The 16,901-nt window shown below is 39.9% G+C and overlaps 1 protein-coding gene across 3 annotated transcripts in view; it reads left to right on the top strand.

Moving 5' to 3' along the window:
• The window catches only part of mical1 (microtubule associated monooxygenase, calponin and LIM domain containing 1), a 30,177-nt gene extending 13,646 nt beyond the window's left edge, over window positions 1-16,531 (top strand). For 2 of the 3 annotated variants that reach the window (XM_028452980.1, XM_028452981.1), the window contains exons 11-24: window positions 1,326-1,404; window positions 1,496-1,643; window positions 1,965-2,155; window positions 4,066-4,172; window positions 5,493-5,555; window positions 6,915-7,164; window positions 8,895-8,962; window positions 10,285-11,047; window positions 11,415-11,542; window positions 11,873-11,986; window positions 12,243-12,336; window positions 13,699-13,792; window positions 14,474-14,547; window positions 15,721-16,531. In XM_028452980.1, the coding sequence (XP_028308781.1) occupies window positions 1,326-1,404; window positions 1,496-1,643; window positions 1,965-2,155; window positions 4,066-4,172; window positions 5,493-5,555; window positions 6,915-7,164; window positions 8,895-8,962; window positions 10,285-11,047; window positions 11,415-11,542; window positions 11,873-11,986; window positions 12,243-12,336; window positions 13,699-13,792; window positions 14,474-14,547; window positions 15,721-15,914 (2,367 nt within the window). In that variant the 3' untranslated portion in view covers window positions 15,915-16,531. The remainder of the gene's footprint in view (window positions 1-1,325; window positions 1,405-1,495; window positions 1,644-1,964; window positions 2,156-4,065; window positions 4,173-5,492; window positions 5,556-6,914; window positions 7,165-8,894; window positions 8,963-10,284; window positions 11,048-11,414; window positions 11,543-11,872; window positions 11,987-12,242; window positions 12,337-13,698; window positions 13,793-14,473; window positions 14,548-15,720) is intronic. The other variant, XM_028452982.1, reaches the window with a different exon arrangement.
• Window positions 16,532-16,901: the final 370 nt, after the last annotated feature.

Here is a 16,901-nt window from a genome sequence, read left to right as displayed (position 1 = left end):
CTTTAGTTGTCTGAATTCCCTCTATGATGAAATATATTCAATGAGTCAGCACTGAGATGGTAAAATACTAGGGATGCATCAATACCACTTGGTTCCAGAAAGAGACTGGCTCTTTTACTGCTGGTGTTATTATCTTAATCTTAATATCTACACACACACACACACACACACACACACACACACACACACACACACACACACACACACACACACACACACTATAATAAATTGGAAGACAGGTTTTTATTTTATTTTCTGCTTTGTTCCAACAAATGTTGATAAATTTGATTTAAAAAATGTAATCTAAAAAAAAAAATTACTATAAAACTGACGGTTCAAATAAAACATTTTTTTTTGTGAAACTAATGCAGAGTTTCCACTTTATAATTAAACAAAAATATAATTCCAACTATGCGTTACTGTCTCCCACTGGTGGCTAAATCCAACAAATGCAACAGAAATGATCAGCCAACATTCAAAGTAATTTATTGTAGTGTCGGTTTTTGGTATTAGTGATACTTAGTGATACTTAGTGATGGGCGACCGTGGCTCAGGTGGTAGAGGGTCGTCTTCTGATTGAGAGGTTGGGGGTTTGATCCCAGTACCTGACTGTGTCGAAGTGTCCTTGGGCAAGACACTGAACCCTAAGTTGCTCCCAGTGGTCGACTAGCGCCTTGCATGGCAGTCCTGTCCCATTGGTGTGTGAATATGAGAGTGATTGGGTGAATGTGCTAATATGTAAAGCGCTTTGGGACTGCTTCAGTGTGGTGATAAAGCGCTATATAAATCAACTCCATTTACCATTTTACTCGTCCTTATCAAAGTTCACCATTGGTGCATCCCTCTTAAAAATATTTAAGTACATAAAGAAATTACCAAAAAATAACCGTAAAATTCGCTTATTCAATATTCAAGGAGCAACTTTTAGTCAAAATAAACCTATTTACGGTTTACATTTTAACTCAGTGGTTCCCAACCTTTTTCGGGTCATAACCCCATTTTAACAAATTTCTGGCGACTCAAGAAACTTTATTCTTCTAGAATTACTTTTTGATCACGTTTGTTATAGTGCGTTAAATATAGAGTTGCCAGCATTAGTGCAAAACGTGACAAGATGTGCCAATCCAGATATTTTGGAAATGCCTTTTATTTGAACTACCTTTATATTTTAAAAAGTTTAAGTATATAAATACATTTGTTTGATTTTGATGTGTTAATTTGAAAACAAATATGATTTAAAAAAAAAAACACTGCTTTAACCTATTCATCTCTAAACTGCCACTGATGTCCAGCTCATTCACTGACGTCTCCATCATCCTCTGTAGGTGCAGCACCTCTATGAGCTGGATAAATCTCATTCATCCAGCAGGAAACAAAAGCACATGGGCTCTCCCTCACGCCAAGGTCAGCAACCAGTCTAACACACCTCACTGTCACATGTGAAGATGTTAGTATTGTGTCAACCTTGTGCGTGTGTGTGTGTGTGTGTATGCAGACTCAGTCAGTGGTTTTGAGGAGTTGTTAAAATGGTGTCAGAAACACACCAGAGGTTATGAGATGGTCGACGTCAAAGATTTCACCCAATCCTGGAGGTCCGGGCTGGCTCTGTGTGCCCTCATCCACCACTTCAGACCCAAACTCATGTGAGGATCATCACCACACACTTTTACTCTACGACACTTGTGTCAAACTCAAGGCACTAGGGCCAAATTTGGCCATTCTGTCTTTTGTTGTATGTGAATGATATACATTGTCTAAATGTTGATGTGCAAACTAAGGCACGTATATTGATCTCACTTCACTGACTTCACTTTGATCTCCTGACATGTTTTGACTGTCAACTGCCAGTCTTTGTCAGCCTTGATTTTTTTTTTTTTTTTACACATTGCCAAATTTCTCATATATTTAGTTGCCTGTAGACTTTGTTTTGGTGATCACATTGTGTTTTCTCCTCCCTCCCACAGTGACATGTCTTCTCTGGATGAGTCCGACATGATCCATAACATCCAGCTGGCCTTCAGCATCCTGGAGAAAGAACTGGGAATCCCACCAGTCATGTCTCCCAGTGACTTGGCCAACAGTGATCACATAGACAAGTTGTCGTTGGTGTTGTACATCACTCAGATCAGAAACGCCTTCAGTCTACCAGTGAAAGGTAAGAAATAATTTATTTTAAAATCTTAATAATCTCAATGTTTTCCTTTTTTTTCCCCAACTACATAAGTGTGAGGCCTGAGAGTGCAGCTACAGAATTACATGCTGAAGTATTTCAATGTGCAATCATTGAAATATATTATATATATATATTATAAAGTAGGTGTAGGCTCGACCACACCTTTGATCACAGCAAGTTCATTTTGTCTTATGTCAAGGTTTCATTCATTGTCAGGAGATCAAAGAGGATTTCCTGAGGAACAGTTGCCTGAATAAATGAAACATTATACAAGGAAGTTGGCAGTCAAAACATGTCAGGGGATAAGAGATTTTGACTGTCAACTGCCAGTCTTCCTCAGAGGCGTCTGTTGACCCGCTGCGCACACGCCACCTCACGGCCAGGCAGAGGAGAAAGCACGAGCCGGCAGGCCGAAGGAACCGTCCGCCCTTTAAATGAGCCTCACTAACACTAACGTTCACCATTACTGAACGATTTCTCCTTCTAATAAAATCATCATTGTTCTACGACAGCCGTCATTCTCTATCTAAAACCAATTTCTGTCTTAAAACGCATTTAAAACCTAACATGTTTGTTTAAACATACTAAGGGTTTGTGTTTAACACCAATACAACAGCATAACCATGATTGAAAACAAATTCATACTTATTACAATATTCGACCATACATACCCAGTAATTATCCTCAACAGAAATCTGACCAAATTTAGCCTTCAAAACACTTTCAAAAAATCATGCTGTTGCATTACTGTTTTTGCTTTTTCCCATGGCTAAAAAAGCAAAAGGCACGTCCCACCTTCACACACAACCTCATTTAACCATCCATGAAAAAGCTACTTAAACTCCCACCTTTCTATAGCAATACATACTTCCTACGGGCACTGCACTAGCACGTTTCATTTATTCAGACAACTGTTCCTCAGGAAATCCACTTTGATCTCCTAAAAATTAATGACACTTTAACATAAGACAAAATGAACTTGCTGAAATCATAATGATCTGCCTTTTTAAGCCTTACGAGTGATCTATATAAAAAAGGAACTGATAAAATATTGTTTTTGTTGGCATAAAATAATTAAAGATGAATGAAAATAATTAATTTGTCACTATTCTCTAAAGGATTTGAATATAATTGCACTCCGTAGTCTGCTTATGATGCACCATTCTTTTTTCTTTATTACCAGATATCATTAGAGTGCAGTTTAAACCTTGATGTCTAGTGACGGCAGCATCGGTGTTACATAACGTGGTTGCTAGGATACTGTAGCATTAACATCACACTAAAAGGATCAGGTGTTCTCCCACTGTAACATGTTCAGTCTGCAGACTCGGGTCGCTGCTGTCTCTTTAAGAGCTTATTACCCACAATTCATTGGGCTGTGAGTGACTAGATCTGTGCTCAGAGGCTGAGCTGCTCTCCTTCTCTGAGCAGCGCACACACACACACACAAACAGCAGTCGCTGTGCAGAGCTGGCTGAGCAGCGGCGTCTGGGCTGGAGGAGGGTTTTTACCTGGTTTCTCTGAGCTGGAGGCGTTAGTGCTGTGTGGATGTGGAGCTGCTCAGGTTCTGCTGCTGAGTGACTGATGTGCAGGCAGGAGGCAGAGCCTTCAATCTCTGCTAACCTTTCCTCAACGGTGAGAGAGTGGGAGTGCGACTCGCAGCCAGTGCCCGTACGAGTGCTTTTTATCGATTTCACTGCCTCTGCTGTGAAGCCTGGGAGTAATCAAGGCAAACACACACACACACACAGGTTTGACGCCCGCCTGGGACTTCACCATAAAAGGCTGTACCTTGGAAAGAGGGCAAAGAAAATATTTGGAACATCTTGCAACTGGGTGAAGAAGATAAGATGTGATTTTGATTATTCGTTGTCTCTTTCTGTGACATGTAGAGCCCACTGGTTCCCTGCCGTCACACAAGCCTCTGACGCTGTCCCAGACACAGTCAGCCGTCTTTTTCCTCAATAAGCTGAAGCACAACTCCCTGCAAAGACGCAAGGTACGTCCACCGTCACTAGAGGTCAACGCTTACACAGGCAATAGAGATGTGAAGTTTTCTTGTCAGTCATCAGTCGCTCCTGTTCTCCTCTAATTAAGACTATGGAACTCATTTACCAACCGTTCGTACATTCAAATCTGATCGTACGATGTGCGTTCGACCATATTCACGCAAGATTCGGTATTTATCAATCCTGACGTGAGCGTATGCTACGATTAGCCTGAAATCCATCCTAAGCACCTTGCAATATTCAATGTTTAATACAGGCGATTAGTCTGGATGCACTGGCAGGGCGTTTGAGTTCTGGGGCGGGACAAACGCGTGCATATCAACCAATCAAACAACGAGCAGAAGTGACGAGAATAGCCCAACGAGTGTAGATCTTTTTTTATAAACAGAGCCGAACTTACGGTTTTAAACCCTCTTCTTGTTGTGTTTTCAACGATTTATCCAGGTGTTGTAAAACAGAACGTCTTCTCCGTGGCGAGTGCTATGTTTGTTTTGATACTGCAGGAGATATGACGTTTTTTCTGTTCGGCTCTGATTGACTCGGATTCTTTCGAACTGAGGAAGTAGGGGTGGGCTATATGGGAAAAATATCATATCGCGATTTTATCACGATTTTTTTCATTCAAGTCATTTAGACTATTTATTTATAAGTTATTTACCAATAAAACAAACCAATTCACCTACTTAAAATAATTGCCCTAAATGGAAAAAAGGAGTAAAAGATCATTTAGGACAAGGTAATTATCTTTTTTTTTGTTATTTTAGTCACACACAGTCTTTTTACTTTGTTTAACTAAAGTGGTGTAGCATTAGCATCACTTGCTACATAACAAGGCAGCATATCAGTCTAGTGATTTCTATTTGTTATTGAGGTAACACACTAATATTAATAAAATCCTACTTTAAGCAGTGTTTGAACGCCTCATTTCACACAGTTTAGACAATCATATCCAGCTGTTAAATTCTGCCGGCTGACACGTCACACGCTGTCAGTGAGACGCTTCTGATGAAGGCGAGAGACGTCGCCGAAACTGTGAAGCATCTACTATCAACCTACTCTTACTCTTACTCTTAATGCCTGAAAAAAGAACCAAAAAATGTCTATAACAAGATAGAATATCAAATTAATCCACCGGATTTATCAACACCCGGTCATTTGTGCACTGCGATTGGTCAGATATGAATGTTTCATGAACCACACGTTGGTCCTGTCATACGACATAATGTGAACTCACATTTGTAACTGTTTTCATTCAGGGTTGATAAATGAGAGCCCATATGTTTTTCTAATTCTCTTTTGTTTTGTCACAGGAAATAATTGCCTCCAGGAAACAAGCCGCAGAAAAAGTACCAAAGATGGGAGACGACAAAAGCGTGAGTCTTTATTTTTAGCTCGACTCCATCCAATTTGGAGTCAGTGCCAACAAGCATCCCAATTTTGAGTTGGCTTCCAACGTGGCAGAGAAGGAAACTTATTCAAATATTAAGTTTCCCAAAAGAGAACCAGCTGTCATCAATCAGCCGTGACATATTGGTGCTCAAACTTATAACGTATAGCTGCCAAACAGCTTTCACACATGAAATACTGGACTCAACGAGATCCAGGAGGTTTGCTGTGGCGTCCATACTAAGATGTGAGCAGCAGTCACAGCATTTAGGGAACATTGAAAATAGGTCCTGGTCTGGTTCTGGAGAGCCCCTGTCCTGCGTGTTTTAGATCAGACATGGGCAACTGACACGAGGGCCACATGAGGCCCTCAGTCTCATTTTGTGATTCACTAAACGACTCACACAACCACACAACAACATCAGAAATGCATTAAACAGCCTGAGAAACACCAAAAACGCTATCAATAATGCACAAAAAAACATTAGAAAAAATGACATTAGAAACGCACAAAACGGCCTGAGAAACATGTCAAATGACATTAGCATTGCTCAAAAAGACATTAGAAACACGTAAAACGACATGAAAAGCCTTCATCGGCCTGAGAAACACAAAATGACATTCGAAACACACAAAACTGAACAAGAAACACACAAAATGACATATAATTTTTTTTTTAAAACGTCAAACACACAAAATAACATTAAAAACACACATAATGCTACAAAAAACACAAGACTCAAAGACTCAAACAAACCAACATCAGAAACACACAAAACAACATCAGAAACATACAATATAACAATGAAAGACTCATTACGCAAGACAACAGAAAAAAACTCCCTTGAAATAAAGCTCTGATCAATAATATTCTAAACATGAATGTTGTTAATGTGAATAAATAAAAATAATAAACCCTCTCATCTAAAACATGCAGGACAGGAGCTTTCCAGGACCAAACGTGGGCACCAAAGCTTTGCTTTCTTACATTTCTTGGTCTAATGTTCAATGTGATCTCCAGTAAACAATGTACACACACACACACACACACACACACACACACGGGAGTCCTTGTGATGTGAGAGAGAACATCCTTTCCTTAGAGCAGGATGATGAGTCATCTAAGTGCATCAATGATTAGTTGCTGCCATCATCCACTCACTTATTTATCACTTCATCTTCCTCAGGCTAATTTTGGAAGTAACTGATTATGGCAGCATGAAAACTTGATCCTGGTTCTTTTTACCTTCACATTTGTCCATTCTTCTGTTTTTAATGTTCACCTGTTGTCTAATGTGTCCCAGACTAACTGATTCCATTTGCTCTCCAACCGGTTCATCTTCCAGTCGTCAGTGCACATCTTACATCCTGAACTGAACCCCACCCCTGCTGCTACTCCTCCCCCCGCCTCCGAGCCTGAGTCTCGTGGTGCGGCGCTGATGGCCAACAGTGAGGAGTGCTACTTTTGCCATCTGAGGGTCTACGTGCTGGAGCGCATCAGCGCCGAGGGGAAGTTCTTTCACCGGAGCTGCTTCACCTGCCACCGATGTGGCATCACACTCAGACTGGGAGGATACACGTACGACCAGACCACAGGTGAGGGACATGAACATGGACGTCCTCCCCGTGAGTTCCATCTGTCAAGTGTTCCCTGATGGTCATTAGGAAGCATTAAAGGAGCATAGGGCAGGATCGAGAAATCAGACTCCAGAGTGACACGACAGCCGTCATCAGCCAAGTCGGCATGTGGGCGTACATCAACTCTTCACAGCAGCTGATACTGTGATTAGAGGACCCGACGGGTCAGGTTCGGACAAATATTTAGAACTGCTGGTTGGGTTCGGTCACATAGTGCCCTCTTTCCATTCCTGCAGCAGCTGTAGCAGTGAGGATCAGCGCTGCAGGACCATTGAGCAGAGGAGGACAGCCTTGAAGCATCCACTGTTTAATCAATCTTTTCTCTGCACAAAAACATGGATTATCTTTGATACCTGGATTATTTAAATAGATTTACTACGTGCCTGTCTGTGTTTAAAGTTTTTTTGTTACCCCGTCTGCTGATCTGATGTTGAAATTAACAGTTCTTCGTTAACAAAAGCGGTGCTTACCACTAAAACAAACATAAATGTGTCATTTGTGTGAGGAAAAAAATGAGGTTTTAACTGTCGGTTTCAGGTCGGGCTTAGATATAAATATCTAGCGTAGTTTCTGGTCTGTAAGCCACTACTTTTTTTTAACGCTGCGGCTTTAACAACGGCGCGGCTGATTTGTGGATTTTTCCCAGTTTTCAAGCTTCATGCCGCCACAAAATTGAGCTCCATCACATTAGACCAGGTGCACTAATGAAACTGTTTACGTTAAATTGTTCTTGCTCCCACTTATTCATTCTGATCAGTCATTTTGTCATGATGCACACTTCTTCATCATGGCAAAGACACAGAGAGATGTCAGGGAGAGAGCCCGCCGCAGCAGAGTGGATGAAGTAAAAGTCAGCCAGTTTGTCATAGAAGGATAAACAGCATAAAGTTGTTATATCTGCCCGTTTTGATAGGCCAAGTTATCTAAAGGGCACTCTCCTGTGGCATCTGTGTGAATCTTTCTTAGAAAATTGCTTAATTATTGGAATGCGGCCAATAAAATAGTGCGCTTTATTGTCCGGAAATTATGGTAAATGCATGTTGAGTTCGGGTCACACTCGGACGAAAAAATGCAGCCCGATCCACACTCCACCTGCAACACGTTTATTTATTTACTTACCGTTCACATGACTGTTTACTGCAAGACCTGCGCGCAATCCTCTACATGCCTCCGCTTGCCTCTGTGGAACAAAACAGTAGTTTGGTCCACGGCGCTTGTCTTCTTTCAGTCTCAAAGTCGTCGTCTTCTACTTCTTCATTTTTTCCAGCAGAGTGGCCGCCTCTCCAAACCGCCGAGCGTCTGTAGAACTACGAGGGAAATTTGGGCCTAGAATTGCAGAACAAAATGCATCACACAGTCTGTTCAAGGCAATAAGGAGAAATGTGTGTGGGCTCATTCTCTTTGGTTTTGAACGCTTCATCACTCATTAGCATTAAAACTGAAAATGAATGTTTAATTTTTCACAAATCCTGCCCTATGGTCCTTTAAGAGGAGCTGCACCTGTTCTCTTATCCGTCCCTGCTTAGTCAGGAGGAGGCGTGGCTTTCCCTGCTTCCATAATTAATATTTTGTGCTGAAACCCTTTTAAAAGCTCTTCTGATCTGACTGAAAGCAGATGAATAATTTAATAACACAGAGAACATCCTCTCTGACTCCTCTGCTCATTTCATGTTGTGTGTCTCCCACAGGGGCGTTTTACTGTGAGCAGCACTCCGAGGAACTGGAGCTGGTGAACGAGGCGGAAGCGTCACACGAGGTGGGTCACTGAGCATGTGTGAAACGCTCTGATGGTTTCACACTGTGTTAACTTTGTGCGTTTGTAAAGCTCTCGTTACACAACAGCTCATTGCATCACTTCTGTGGTGGGAGCTGAGCAGGCTCCGAGCGATGCGTTTCGTTTTTACAAACTACCTAAAAAATGTATCAAGACAGATGTCACAGTTCATATATTATTTAATAGAAATATGAACTGTAATTATTTTAAATGTTTTACTTTGAAAGGATAGATTTTGGCACAGAAACAATTATTGATTAAGTGAGAGACGAATATTTGTGCCATTTAAGGAAAACAAGTTAAAAATAAGGCTGCAAAAATTATCTTAACTTTTTCAATAATGTTTTCCACGTTAATTCCTTAAGAACTTATAAAATTATTATAAAAAATTTTAAATCCTAAAATGTAATCTTCCATGGTGTACTGTAAGGCAATGTTTTTCAACCTTGAGATCACCTGGGATTTAAATTGGGTCCTTTGGAATTTTTAGTAACTGATTAAAAAAAAATTTCACTTTCTCAAATATAGATCTAGTTCAAATAATATGCTGTGTAAATTATCTAAGCTGGCACAATTTGTCACTAATCCTGGCTACTCTGTATTTGTAACAGTATAAAAAACATGATCAAAAATTAATTTGAGAAGAAAAAATGTGTGGTAGCCAGAAATTTGTGATATAAAAATGGGGTCACGATACAAAAAAGTTGGGAACCACTGGCGTACGGTCTATCTATTGTTAGTACTGTTGGCGTAATTCTGCGGCGGTGAAAATATTCCCTCCCTCCCTGTTAATTACATATTTCACCTGAATAAATGTAACTGTTTCTTGCTGCTACTGTAAATAAATTACATTTTATATCTATATTTTTGCCCATTACTGCCCTTATTTATATTGTATATAAATCTCCAGGCCCTAAAGATGTCTTGTTTTTATATTGCACAGTTTGTCAATTTGTATTTACAGATTATCTTTGCACTGAATGGGATTGCACTCAATTTAGTTTTGCTTTTTTGCTATAATAACATTAAAGGATTCTTATTAAGTCGAAGATGCGATTAATAACGGCCAGAATAAACTGAACAAACTGTTACAAACAACATTCAGTCCAAAATATCAATGTTATCAGACGACTAATGAGAATATTGTTGGACTCGGCTGCTACTTTCTGAGTTGTGTTGTTTCTTTTCGGAGAAAGATCTAGAGCTGTGCAGACATGTTAAGAATTTTGAATTATTCCTTTCAGACAACATGGGATATGTTGTTTGTGTATTTGTTCGTGTTACAGTTTGTCTATTTCTCTTAGACAATCAAAGAGAAGCTGAAGGAGGAAGAGAACGGGCTGTGCAGAGATTCCTCCTCGTCTCCATCAGATGAAGAGTCTACACACACTCGCACACAAACGCACAACAATGACCCTCAGGAGCAGTGTGCAGTCAAAGACGAGCCTCGGCCCTCCAGAGGTGAAACCACTGCTGCTATAGGTGCAGCTTCAGCAGAGGCGGAGCTTGTTCCTGTCCCTAAGCCACGCCTCTCCCGTCAGACCACGCCCAGCCCTCAACCTTCTCCCCCAGTGATAAAACCTCGCACCGTCATGCTCTTCGACATCTCCTCTCCTGAGAAGCCGTCGTCTCCCGGACTCACCAAGAAAGACTGGGAGGCGGGGCCAGACTTGGAGGCGGGGCCAGACTCCCGTCCGAAGCAGTCACTGCGGAAGCTTCAGCTCAGCCTGGAAGAGAAAAACCAGCTGGTGAACCTGCAGAGCTTCAGCGCTGACTCTGACTCAGAAACACACGGCGGGTCTTCCTCATGCTCCTCTTCCTCAGCCAACACGGGCGGAGCCACTAAAGATGGGCGGGGCCTGGACGCCCCGGAGGAGGAGGGCTACTGGAGCGGCAGCACAGCGGGACACATGCGGGAGAAGAAGAACCGTCGCTGCTTCAGGAGGAAGGAGATGCCTGAGGGTCAGACCAGAGTACGGTCCAAGTTCTCTCCGTGGAACCTGTCGTCTCCACGCATCATCAGAGACCCCCGACTCAGCGTTCTCATCAATCCCCCAGGTAGAGTCGGTAAGTGAGTTATTTTATTTTATTTTTATTTTGTACATTGTATTGATTAACTATTTTGTTTGAACTGTGTTCCAGTTTTAGTCCAGGCTTGGTGCTTTGTTTTCTCAGTAATTCATGTTGTTATATTTTTTCTCTTTTGTCATGTTGTATTCTCTCTGTATTTAATAGCTTTTACATTTAGGTTGCCTTTTAAAATCTAGCCAGGGACATCAGATGAAAACTAGCTTATTTTGGCTAACTCTGGTTCATTTACAGCATGTCTGTCTATTCATGTGCATTGTCCCTTTGAAATAATTAATAAATGAAATGAAATGAAATCCAAGCTGGAAGGTGTTCAGTCAGTGACCTTTGACCTGTTGGCTCTCAGAGACGACATTCACACATGCTCACAGCACCTCGGAGGATGGCATCGATGGAGACGATGATGACGACGACGATGATGATGATGACGAAATGATGTATGGACGGGATGACATTGACCTGTTTGATGAAAAGGTACGCAGCAGAGTTGGACACAAACTGAACTCTGAGGTTTGGACTGACGTGCGCCCGAGCATAATATCTTGATTATGGGTGGGGCTTCAGGACCATCTCCAAAGAACAATCTATGCTATGCTAACTAGCTACTCAATACTCACTATAGCTCTCAATTGACAATTCTCTCGATCAAATAGAGGGCAGCCACTCTTACATTTTTACAACAAAATAGGCCAAACACTTTGAGTAAAATGTCAAGAGTTGGACAAAAATCCAACAGCACTACTTGATACCCAAATACATTTGTTTTGGGCTTCAGTGACTCTTTAACATCTGTGTGACCTTTAGTTTCAGACGGAGCCGTCCAACCCAGCTGAGGCTGAGAAGCTGGAGTTGATGAAGATGAGGACGCTGGAGCGAAGAGCGAAGATGAGCGAGCTGCAGCGTTTCCGTAAAGCTCAGGTTGGTCTTAAATAACTCGTCCTTATTAGTCAGTTTAGCTCAGGCGAAGGTCAAAAATATCTTTTTTTTTCTTTTTTGTGTCGAGCATTCTGTCAGTTTACTAGCTTTGGTTACCGTGGCAACAGAGTGTGCAGGAATGAAACAAAATAGCAGCTTCTGCATATGTCTACGTACTAATTCATGTTTTTAAACTGGGTTTACTGGTGATGATCAAACCTGTTTCAGTTGTTTTAAAAGTGAATGTTTTGTGGTTCAGTCCATCCAGAGACGACTGGAGGAAATCGAGGTGACCTTCAAGGATCTGGAGCAGAAAGGGGTGGAGTTAGAACGAACTCTGCGAGGAGAGGCCGGTACGAATCGAATATCAGTGGCTTTTAATTCATTGTTTTCCAATACGTCTTACAGATTTTTATCTCAGTTACATCACGACAAGCTAAGTTTGTAAAACCATAAGTGTGACGCGTGTCCTCAAGACCAGTGGTTCTCAACTGGTTTTTCCAATATTAAGAAATATTTGCACAAAAATATGGTGCAGTTACTATACGATATGTATCATATCACTGTGCATTAGGTCAACTTGTTGAAACGAACTGTGGGTTTGCTTTATTTTCTTCACTTTAAAATAATATTTCTTTATATGTTTAATGTGTTTACAAAAAAAACACAAATATTAGTTTGTGGAGAAAACATTTTTCTAAGCAGTGATGAGAAATCGAAAAACTCATTACTGCCCCCTACTGTTGGAGGTGAGAATAAATGCCACTGAAATCTCTTTCAAAATTGAAGCACTTTTTACTTTTTACTGTTGTCCAAAAACACTTTTGGCCCCCGACCCACCAGTTGAGAACCTCTGCTCACGAGCATTTGCCAGAGCAAGGAAAAGAAAAATATCTTCTGCTTATATTTTGAAGATGGCAATTTCACATCTAGCTTTTCAATATTTTTCACAGTTTACCAACTGGATACGTTGACAGAAACAGTGCTCATTGTGCATATTTATATATGTTTTTTCTAAGAGATGCTTTTTAAAAAGCAGTTTTTTAAGAGTTTAGAGATGTTTTAAAAACAGAAATGTTGACATACTTTGATGATGGAGTTAAGTATTATTATTAATTTCATATTTGCTGTATTTGCAAGAAATGCATGTGCTGAAATCACATGAGATTTGACGCCTGCTAATTTGCTAAAGTTGCTACACATTAGATCACTTGTTTTAGGATAGAAAACATCATGTAAATGTGATATTGTACTACATTATACAGCTGTTTCCATTTGAGGAGGTGAATTGTGTCATATTGTGACATATTACATCATATTTTGCACAATATTTGACATTTCCATCTCTTTGCCCACCCATTTAAAGTGAAAAATTGCATAGAAATGCATGATATTGTTGCAAAACATACGTGTGAGGGTTTATTCAAGGGTGTATTGCAATTTCCTCTCGATTTAAAAGAAAAAAAAAAAAAAAATCTAAATTAAGATATAATAACAGTATTACCGTTTCAGGAAGTAAAATTCATCTCCGCAATCACGGGCCAGCTCATCACTCAGCACATCAACCAATAAGAGTTTAAATCAGCCTGATGATGATTTAAGAGACAACAGAATTAGATTTTTGTTTTGAGTTTCATCCTAATGTAATCATTCCTTGTCCCTCTGCATTGCTAGTGTTCCTCTAATAAAGTCAAACCTTTTACTTCTTCCTGCAGACAGCGGAGGTGCCCCTGATATGATCGAACAGTGGATCCAGCTCGTTCACCAGAAGAACGCTCTGGTCTCTGAAGAGTCTGACCTCATGGTTGCGTAAGTGTGCACACTAACTCACCATTTAATATTCAACACAACACAATCTTATTCTATGAAGTAATTCATGCTGATATCTGGTATGAAATGTACCAAACGATGCTCGGTTTGTCCGTCCAGCATCCGCTTTTAGTTTTAGCTGAAATTCCAGTGAACTCTCAGCTCAGAAGCGACTTATCCAAAACACATGAAAGTTTGATTAAGTTTGAATAACATTTTAAAAATGTTTACCTTTCATGCTCAGATTGCAGTTTTTTTTTTATGTTAAACAGTTAAAAAAACTCAAAATTCTTACAAAATCTTTCATTTTTCCTCAAATTACGACATAATATTTCCCTTAATTAAAGAAAAATTGGTCACAAAACCTAGGAAATTTAACGTGAAGATCTTGTTGGGACTGATATCTGTCATTTATTGCTTGGATATTGTCAGTTTCTTTCATATTTTATGTTTTATGTATCCGTAGAAGTACAAACTAGGGCACAATAATGTTGATATTACTTGTTTTCCCACTTTAAATCTGTGGCTCACTTGAGATCAAATTGCTCCGTATTTGGCCCCTGAACTAAAATGAGTTTGACACCCCTGGGTAAGAGTGTGCTGGAAGCGACACGGCTCACAGCAGCTTGGTTTGTCGTTATAACGACCCGGGTGTGACGTACATTTGCGTTTTTGTTTCAGGTCTCGGCAGCTGGAGCTGGAGGACAAGCAGAGCACTTTGGACCTGGAGCTGAGGAAATACATGGAGCTGAACGGTGTGTAACAGCGTCTGTGTGTGCATAGAATGAGCTGCTGTTGGCATTTCATACAAGGAGACGTTGTTTCTAACGGAGGCTTCAGTGACCAACACAAACAGCACGTTTCCTCCTGTGCTTCAATGGCTTTCTATTCATGGAAGCTTTCATTAGAACAGCGTGAATCAAATCAATATTAGAGTCTGTGTCACTTTCACGTTCCTGGAGCGACACACGCCCAAAAATGTGAACGTAAACAGCTCAATACGTTTCAGGAACACAGTTTGGCTTAAATCCACACAATCTAAAGAAGTTTAAAGATGAATAAAACCAAAGTTCATTATTAACCCAAAATGTGTGGCAGATACAGATGCTAAATAGAAGAATACAAATATTCAATTTCACTCTGATAGCACATCAAAAATAAATAAATAAATAAATAAGGTAATCAAAAAATGATGCTTACATCATACGAACACAAGGTAAACATTTGAATACACAAATAAGAAAATGAAAAACATATATATTCTCCAGAAATACACAAAACAACAACAAACACTCAAAATGACCACAAACACAGAATATACTACAAAACTAGGCAAAGTGATTACAAAATACACAAAATTATTAAAGAAAATACACAAAATGAATTAAAAAAATACACAAAAAAGCTCTTGAAAACACACGTAACATACACTGACTCTCATGAACACACAAAACAACAATCGAACAGAAAAGGCCTTTATTGTCACTGTACACATGTAGGATGACGTTATAAAAAGCCAACTCCAGTAAGAGTGCAAAAACAGTGTAAACAATAAACAATATATACAACATAAACATAGGACATAAACTAATAGTACAAAAAATAAATTAAAAAAAAAAAACAGAATGACTCTTAAACACAACAAAAATATATAGGATGAATATATAAAAACACAATATAATAAAGAAAATACATAAAAGCATTTTTAAAAAGACACAAAAAACCAAAATACACAAAATTACTACACTCCTCCTGTCCTTCACCTTTTGAAAACCGTTAATCAACATTGGTTCGTTCTCACCGTATATGAAGCAAAGGCGCCCACGTTCTGTAATGTTGGGGTTTTTTGTCGAAGTCTATAATTACCACACTGTAAGTGGTTTATTGTTGTGTGTTGTAATTGCTGGGATGCTGGTGGTTTTTGACAGATAAGAGTGAGGAGCAGCAGGCGGAGGAGGAACGTGTCCTGCAGCAGATGATCGAGGTGGTGGACATGAGGGACTCCCTGGTGTCGTTCCTGGAGGAGAAAAGGCTGAAGGAGATGAGTGAAGAGCAGGAGGCGTTCTCCATCAGGGAGGCCAAGAGACACTCACAGGCTGGATCTCAGGTTCACTGGTCATAAGGTCATCAGGTCGTACACACGGCTCACGGTTTCTCCTCAAACTCGTAACTTACCAAAGACGAGCGCGCGTCACGACTGTGGAAGGTTTCACACTTCTACGAGCAGGATTAAGCTCCGTCTTCCCCTAGAGGGAGACGTAAGGCTGCAGATCAAAGCCTGTCACTTTGATCCCACAGGGTCTTAGCAACAGTGCACCAAGCATCCCTATTGTCTGCAGATAATCGCTGTGGGACTCAGGCGTGACTTGAGTGCAAAGGCTGAAGAAAAGCTGCAGGATGTGACTATAGAGAGAGGATGAATGGATCCTTGCTTTAAAACAATATCTTATACATATCCTAGTTCTATGTCATGTATTTCTAACTAAATATGAATATGAAGAAGGGAATCTAATACTTTACATATTATTAAAGTGACGTTTTACTGTTTATACAAATGTGGCCAAAAACCTTTGAAATATCCTTATTAGAAAATCATTATTTTGGACCATATTCACTTTATTGCTTTGTATAAATAGGACGACTTAACAGTTTTAGAGCCTGTGTTCTACCATCTTGAAATCATTTTTCTTTCTTTCTTATTTTTTCTTTTTTCCTCTTCTTTCATCTCCTTTTTTTCCCTGTAATCTCTTTGAAATCACGTGATTGATGATGTCACTGCCTGTAAACATCCCATTGTTTTCTATTGGAGTGAATAATTCAGCCTGTTTTTTTTCATCATTTAGCAGCTTTTTTTTTTTTTAGCTCTACATCATTTAGCCTCCAACAACTGTTTTTATTCCTCTTTCAGTAAACCAAAGATGTTTACATCGACATATTCAACTTTTCCTGAATATTTAGATTAAAACCAAAAGCAGCGCAAATTGGCATTTTAACTTAAAAACTTTAAAAAAGCTGCTAAATGATCTGAAAAACAGGCCTGAATGCTTCACTCAAATAGAAAACAATAGGATGTTTATGGGCAGTGACATCATCAATCACGTGATTTCAA

Source organism: Gouania willdenowi, chromosome 7 (genome assembly GCF_900634775.1).
Source record: "Gouania willdenowi chromosome 7, fGouWil2.1, whole genome shotgun sequence".
NCBI classification, from domain to species: domain Eukaryota; kingdom Metazoa; phylum Chordata; class Actinopteri; order Blenniiformes; family Gobiesocidae; genus Gouania; species Gouania willdenowi.
Note: the sequence above shows the minus strand (reverse complement) of the source record. Positions and strands in the feature narration are given on the sequence as shown.